This window comes from Lates calcarifer, unplaced genomic scaffold (genome assembly GCF_001640805.2).
Source record: "Lates calcarifer isolate ASB-BC8 unplaced genomic scaffold, TLL_Latcal_v3 _unitig_1992_quiver_1536, whole genome shotgun sequence".
NCBI lineage: Eukaryota > Metazoa > Chordata > Actinopteri > Centropomidae > Lates > Lates calcarifer.
Window position 1 is genome coordinate 27,509 of NW_026115903.1, and position 8,172 is coordinate 35,680.

General features: G+C 43.2%; 1 protein-coding gene across 1 annotated transcript; it reads left to right on the plus strand.

The window, feature by feature from the left end:
- Positions 1-1,238: 1,238 nt before the first annotated feature.
- LOC108891576 (AMSH-like protease) lies at positions 1,239-8,159 on the plus strand (the record flags this gene model as incomplete). The annotated part of the gene is given in 8 exon segments (XM_018688758.2): positions 1,239-1,544; positions 4,293-4,405; positions 5,859-5,919; positions 5,922-6,075; positions 6,156-6,231; positions 6,812-6,907; positions 7,708-7,923; positions 8,009-8,159. Coding segments are annotated over 7 exon segments (844 nt in total), but the record flags the coding sequence as incomplete, so codon positions are not given.
- Positions 8,160-8,172: the final 13 nt, after the last annotated feature.

Genomic DNA, 8,172 nt, shown 5'->3' on the forward strand with positions numbered 1-8,172 from the left:
AGAGTTGAACTGACGAAATGTTTATTTGAAACAGGATGTCTGATCAGCTGATGTTCACCAGATTAAACGTGTCTGTGTTTCGTTTGCTGACGTTCACAGGCTCCATTTCTTTTTCTTTTTTTCCCGTCAACATGTTTTTTATTTCCAAAACGTGTTAAATTACAAAGACCTAGTTCATCTTTCAGATAGATTGCTGGTGGGGATTCTCCATGTTGGAACATCAGGAGTTTCTTTATCAAACCATGTTTGTAGTTTTATGAGGCGAGCATCTTATGAAGCAAATCTAAGAATGTACCTGTGTCTATGTTTATAATCCCAGAACTAAATAATGTGAATTTAGAAGTTTATCTATCCCAAATACTTTCTCAATCTCACCTTAGACTGATGACCAAAAAGTTACAATTTCATCGTCCAGGTGGGACTCTAAACTTCCTTCCACTGTGAGCTCCACAGAGCTTCAGTGAAGACTCTGATGTTTTACATGTGGACGTACTGTTTATGGTTTAGGCTCCATCACAGTTTTAAAACAGCCTTCATCTCTGTTTTTAAGAAGAACTTCAGAGCTCAGTTTAACATGGCAGTCTATGGGACTGTGGGTCAGCGCTCTCTGTGTTTGGAGGAGATTTATTCACAAACTGTGAGTCATGTGACAATGGGAGTCACACTGGGTGAGAGAGGACACATTTCTCTACGTCTTCATATAGAAAGTGTCTGTGTAGGTTGGAAACTGTGGGAATTAAAAGATGTTTGAATCAGATTTTTATGGTAAAATGTTCAGAGGTGACAGAGTGATGATGTCACACACTCTAACCCTGAACATTCCATGCAATACACACCCATTATAAACTCTGACACTGTAAAATAAAAACATAAAATTTAAACTTCATTAAAACTATAACAGCTATCAACATGAAGATTTAACTGAAAACAGGCTCAGGTCATGTGACCTGTTTAAAGTTTCAACCATGTTTCTATGTGAAAGTATGAGGAAATAATGTGGCTCCAAAGAGGCCTGCGTTTGATCATTTTCACAACAGCTTCCATTCATTTTCAATGGGAAATATTTCGCAGTTTTTAGTGATTTATGTCGTCATGGTTACTGAAATCGTCCTGGTTTTGATGTTCGTCAAAGTGCTTCAGTTTGTTGCCTATGAAACGTGTCATAGTGAGAGATCTTAGAATTTACTCCCATCTTTGGCAGCAGCGGTGCGCATGTGCAGAGTCAACACCTACTCTTGTGAAACCGGAAGGTGGGAGTGAGTCATCTGTGTGCAGAGACGATCTCTGAGCTCCACCATCTCTGTCATCGGTCGATGTTTGAAGCAGCTGCCGGAGCTTTCAGCCATTTTATCACCAGCCTCACTCACCTGTGTCCAACCACAGTTCGGTTTAAACCCGGGTCGGGTCTTTAGTCCCGGGACTTGGATCTGGATTCAGTGTGAAGTCCAGAGGCTGTCACCCGGGTTATCCTCCGCCTCTGCCTCCACCTCTCAGCTCCACATGTGACCGCGGGATGCCGAGCAGATAAACCCGACAACACACCGGTAAATTCATCTACCCTCATCCCGGAGCTTTCTGTCCTCCTCTGTGAGTCTTCCTCCCTCCACCTGTCTGTGCTGGGCTCAGTAGAAACCAGTAGAGTCCGAGTGGAAGAGCCGTGATTTCCTCTGTCACCTCAGTCTGCAGGTTTATGGTTTCTATTCATTTAATGTGAAGAAAACAACAGTTTTTAATTTGATTTAATGTCATTTCAGTTAAAGGAGCAGTTCAACGTTTTCTGAAAGCTGCAGGTGCAGAAACAGGAACAGAGAAAAGAGACGTTGTGGTTTTAGCTTCAGTTTCAAGTCCTTTAATTTACACATCTCCTCTGTGTCTACTTTAAGGTGTTTCTCAGGTGTGTAAGTGATAGAATGGGGGGTTTTTAAAGGGTCGACAGCTCAGAAAACTCAGCCTTTAATAAACAAAGTAGAATGTAAGACACGTTAATTATCTGCTGCTCAGACTGACGTTATCCCAAGTTAATTAACATTTAAATTAACTGATTATAATATATTCAGGTGGTTTTCATGTGAATATAACATAACATTATATGTACCTTCAAAATAAAATGACCTCAGACTTAAAGGATAACTCTACTCCGTCATTATATATCAGCACCAGACTCCATTAACAAAAACAGGGATTTAACCAGGAGCTGCTGGAATACCACTGCCTCCATCTGTTAGTGTGTTTGTGTTACTGTGTGACTTTCAGTGCTAGAAGAAGTAATCGGATACTTTACTGAAGTAAAAGTACCACACTAACACAGACACAGTAACAGATGGAGGCAGTGGTATAAAGTGATAATTCTGGTTATTGTTTGTGTTTAGAAAAAGTTTTCACCCCTTCTAAAGCTGTTAAACGATGCAGAAACCCATTAAATATATGATTTGTTTTATGCCTTAATAATCCCTTAAACTGTGAAGAAAATGCAGTCAAAATATCTTGAACAACTCCCTTAAAAACCAATTAAATCACTCAAACTACATCACTGCTGATGAGCTAATTAATGCTTTAAGTTTAAATTACATGAATAAAATAATGACTGGAGGAAACCTATTAAAACCCCTTCATATTTACAATCAAATTATGTTGTTGAACCTTAATTTCATCATCATTAAGTCACTGTGAAATATATGTAGGAATTAAGGCATTTTACTCTTTAAAAGCCCTTAAATCACAGAGAACAGCTCTGAGTAGGTTCATGTGTGACAGGATCCAGTTTCCTGTTCAGGTGTAACCACATGTTTTCTGTGGAGATGAAGAAGGTCAAAGGTCGAGGAGCAGCAGAGTGAATGTGGTCGAGCAGGATGTTTGAGTGAATCATCAGACGACGACAACGATGCGTTCATTGTCGTTGCAGCTGAATTCTGTGTTATCACTGTCAGCGCGGCGCCTCCTGCAGGACGAACACCTCAGCACAGACAGAGCTGGTTCATTTTACTTTTTTACTTTGTGGCAGAAAAGTGAGTTTCTGACAGAATTTCCTGCATCCTGGTGAATGTTTAATGCATGAAAATCACAGTGTGACCTACAAACAACAAGTTCACTTTTAGGTCAAATAGTTGAAAATATTCTCAAAAACAAAACTGAAATTCAGAACGTCTTTATTGTCATGTAAACGCTGGACAGTCAGTCGGACAGTTCAGTACAACTGAATGAAATTTAGCTGCTTCTGGTTTCTATAATAAATATAAATAAGGTAAAAAAAATATTTAAAGAAAACTTATATAATATAAAATTTAAAATGTCAGGTTGTTTGCTGCTCAATGTTTGTTGCTAACGGGAGCAACAGGTTGTCGTCAGGAGGATTTATTAAAACAAAAAACACTTTCTTTCACAAAATAAAATCATGGCCATTTACACGTATGATAATGTGAAACTTCAGCCTGGGAGGGAAAAAGTGGCTGAGGTTCAGACTTCCTCTTCTCGTCCAAAACCAGAAAATACTCACCTTTGTGTCACCTGTCCAGGTACATTTCCTAGCCTTTCCGTGTTACTGTACCACTGTAGTGGTCTCCTTACTGCCCCCCTGTGGTCGGAGGGCAGAAAAGACCTGCTGGTACTCGACAGGTTTCACGGTCACAAGGGGCATCAACAAGCCCGTTGAACAGACAGGTGATACAAGGTGAGATTTTTGATTTATGTGAGTGATTGTCTGGGACTGATGTCGCCTCAGACTCAAAGAAACAAAAACAATAAGCAGTTAATCAATAAATAATCAGCACATTAACTGATCGTGTGTCTGGATCAGGTCTGGAGTCTGTGATATTAAATGTGAGTCTCTAACTGAAACACTCAGACTCTCTGGTCTCCAGGCTGGATTCACCTGTTGCCATGGTGACATCCTCCAGGCCGGGTGAAGCAGACGGTGCTGATGACGGAGTGAATCAGAGCTGTTTGTTGTTTTTTTCTTCCTTCACCCTCTCACGACTCATCTGCTCCTCACTCTGCTCTTCATCTGTTCAGACATCAGATCCTGGAGAGGAGTGGGAGGTCGTCTTCTTCTTCTCCTCTTTGTCTCCTCTCCTTCTTCTTCTTCTTCTTCTTCTTGTTAAAGTGGGTGACTCACTTGATGGTTACTGGTTGTCGTGGCAACCGTGGACCAAGCTGAAGGACGAGTGACGAAGAGGGGCTGATGGGAAGTAACTGAAATGGCTGTTAGCATTAACCGCCGTGCTAACTGCATTAAGGGAACATTTCACTCAAACTGTCGGTAATTAATTGTTTGTTTGTTGTTGTCTCCCCTGCAGTGAAGCATGATGGGAGGTGGCAGATGGACGAGCCGGTTGTGGGCCGACCAGTGACACACACACACACACACACACGCATCATCATGGACCAAGGCTTCAGTTTAAACACACTGGTGAGTGTTGCTGTGTTGTTGTGTTAGTCATGTTGTGGGTTTACAATCAGCAGACGACAAAACCTGCGGACTGTACCTTTAAAGGTTTGAAACTGTGTCCAGAGGACATGGTTCAGGTTGTTTGACATGACGATAAAACCAAACGACTTGGATCCACCTTCAACACTCAGCTCTTATTACTCTGTCGGTAACAGAAGCTGTTTCTGAAATCACTCCAGTACTGACTGTATAACGAGATCATCATTTGTAGTTAAATGTATAAATGTATAGTGAGTAGGGCTTTAACAATTCTGAGAAGATATCTCGTTGCGATTTTTCTGACAGATGTTTTTGAAAGTCAAGCTTCAGTTCAGTATTCACTGTGTCCACGTCGAACTTGTCGATGCAGTTGGTTGTCTATACAGCTGTGTTCGGAGGAGAGGACTAAGACTAGCTTCCGTGCTAGCAGAACGACTGTCAGCAGATAGTGAAAAAAAAATTTAATAAACACAGATCAGAGGCGAGGTGAACGATGATGATGATGACAATAATAATCAACAATTTTATTGATAACAGTGAACAGTGACTTTAACAAATAATTAAGATGTTGATATTTCAACCCTGTGGTCAAATAAAATCAAAAATATAATGGAATAAAAAAAAACCGATGAGACAGAAGCTGGAAAATGTTGCTGTAGTTTTCTTCTTCTCCTTCTCTTTCTCTCTTTTCCTTTTTTCTTTTATCCTTCTATCCCTCCCTTCTTTACATCCCTCCCTCCTCCCTCATTCCCTTCCCTGTGTCCATCCTTTCATTTTCTCTCTGCTTCATCTCGTGAATAGAAATCCTCGCTCACAGTGAACAAGGACTGGTTATCCTCCCTCGGGTAACAAACGCTGCATTCAGGCTCCCAGTGGGGATGGTAAATCTGAGTTTCCTCCCTGAAAACACAGCTCAGCTCAGCTGTCAGATGTTTGATGACTGGATGAGGTGGAGATCGTAGTTAAACTCAGATTGTGAGTTTCTTTACTCATCAGGAACATTTTTAAACCTTAATCATATAGGATATTATTTCAGGATGAGAGTCTGTTGTCTTTCAGTGACACATTTTAAAGATTCATTAGCGGCTCACCTGTCCAATAGGAAGAGAACCAGCTCTGGGTTGGTCTGGATCCCCAAAGCTGAACAAAGGTCCGTTCATGAATCCATGAAGTTTTCTGTTTTTGGTTCTTGCATGGACTTTGTGTTGTATTTCTGCTGGTGGCAGACTGCACCCTGAATGCTAACCATAGTACACTGCTCATGCTGTAGATGTGCAGGATAGAGACTTTTATTGTGGCGAGGCACTCAGGAGGGAGCACCCCGAAAATTTGACCTGAGTCTTTCACATAGAGATCAGGGTGTTATAGACAATGAGAAAGTTGGAGAATAGGAAACGTAACGTTCAGTTGTCTCTGTCGTGTTTGTGTTGTGTAGAAGAAACTGGCGGCAGAACCAGACTACACCGACGTGTCACTGACAGCGGCGGAGCGCGTGCGGGGCTGGGGAAGATGGGATGCAGCGTGGAGATCAACGAGGATATCGCACCGCGGCGCTACTTCCGCTCCGGCGTGGAGATGGAGCGCATGGCGGCGGTTTACCTGGAGGAGGGCAGTTTGGAGAACGCCTACGTCCTCTACACCAAGTTCATCACGTAAGACGTCCAACCTGATGACATCATGACGCTGACAGCAACATCATATTTTCCGTCTCTAATGAAAACAACATGTTCAGTCTGTTTGTAGAGAAGCTGCCAAGTCACAGAGACTATCAGCAGTGCAGCGTTCCAGAGAAACAGCTCATCATGAAGGTAACAACTCCGATTATTAAAGTCCTCACACCTGTAGACCCCAAACCCCTGGAGTGAGTCCTCACACCTGTAGACCTCTGGAGCTAGTCCCTAGACTCCTGGAGCTACTCCCCAGACCTTAAGAGCTGGACCTCAGACCTTTACTCGTCCTCAGACTTTTGGAACTAGTCATCAGACCTGTAGACCTTTGGAGCTGGTCCTCAGACCTCTGCAGCTAGTCCCTATACTCCTGGAACTACTCCTCAGGCCTTAACAGCTAGACCTCAGACCTCCACTCATCCCCAGACCCCTAGTCCCTGTCCAGAAGGTTTTCCCCACCTGGTGCTCAGCCTCCCCAATTCTTCCAACACAGGTCCTGTCCTTAGTTTACGTCCCTGACTCCCTGCTGTGGTTCAGATTCACTTCAAGACTCTGGTGCTGGTCTGTGAAGGTACTCTGACTGGTTGTTTGTCAGCTGCATGTCTGCAGATGCTACACAGCGTCACTACACGTTGAGTTGCAGTAGTAGTACTGGTACTGATAATAACAGCAGTACTGGTTGCAGTAGTAACATTAACTCTGTGTGTCTTTGTTTGTGTAGAAACTTCAGGAAGTGGCGTTTCCTCGTAAAGACGAGTTGAAGAAACGTCTTCAGGAGAAATACAGCAGGGAACACACCGAGTACCTCAGAGCCCAGGTCCGTGATTGTCTCATCTAATCAGATTGTGTCATGTGTTTGATTGACAGCATGTGTTTACCTGTTAATCAGATTATATGACAGCTTGACTGACTATTTCAGACTCACTCAGGCAGCGGTTAGTGTCAGTGTTATCAGCTCTAATCAGAACTGTATCAGTGAATATTGATCAGTATATTGATGAGATCATCTCTTTGAACACCTGTTGACTGCTGTGGTTGGTGTATAATGGGTGTGGTTCAGTGGAACAGTCTGTATGTGGTGAGTAGATACAACATGTATGATTTAATGTGATTATACATCACCAACAGGATCTGTTAATCATCAGGACTAAGCTAAGCTATAGCTAATGCTACAACAGCAGAGCTAGCATAAACCCAGACACACCCGGACTCTGCTTTTCTCAGTTTATCTCTGAGTCTGGTTTGGTGGACAGCTCTAGTTACTACAGTACCCATGAGCCTCAGCTGCTCTCTCCATGAAGAATTCAAAACTTGTTATACGTTGCCATGGTTACTGAATTCCAGTGATCTGATTTAAAGCAGGAGATTGTGTTTTCTTTACCTTCCACCTGCTGTTAGTGGAACACAAAGCTTGATGATCGGATATTGGTTAGTCAAATGCACCTTGGGAGTTGTAGTTCTCCACTTTCTATGTCCACAAGCATCTTGTAGCTTTGACTTTTTAGATATTTTCTGACTCAGTTGTTGATCGTTTGTTCAGATGATCGAAGCAGTTTCATGTTTGTGAGTCATGTGATGTGTCAGTACAGGTGTGTAAATACAGGTGTGTTTCCTCAGAGCCAGGCAGTGGTGGTGGATGGGTGTGGCCAGCAGCTGCAGCACCTCTCCCTATTGGATGAGGACAGGAGGCGGTTCCTGCTGTTGGAGGGAGAGAGGCAGCGTGTCGCCACCCTGCGACGGATGCAGATTGAATCAGAGCAGTTCCGTTACTTCGAGGACCAGCTGAGGCGTCAGGAACTGGCCAATAGGAGAGGAGAGGAGGCGGAGCAAAAGGTATCACCAAGCACTGTGCAGTATCAGTACTCTGTGGTATCAGTAGTATTAGGAGTATATTTGCAGTAACATGTTTCTCCTGCAGGTGGAGACCAAAGTGCCTGAGGTGACAGATGGCTCCTGTCTGTCTCAGCAGCCAATCAGAGACAGCCTTCGATCCCAGGGGGCGGATCCTAACAGAAACAGACTGCCAGCTCCCGTCAGCCAACCGGCTGCTACGCTGGCTGGAGTACACAGTGAGTACACACA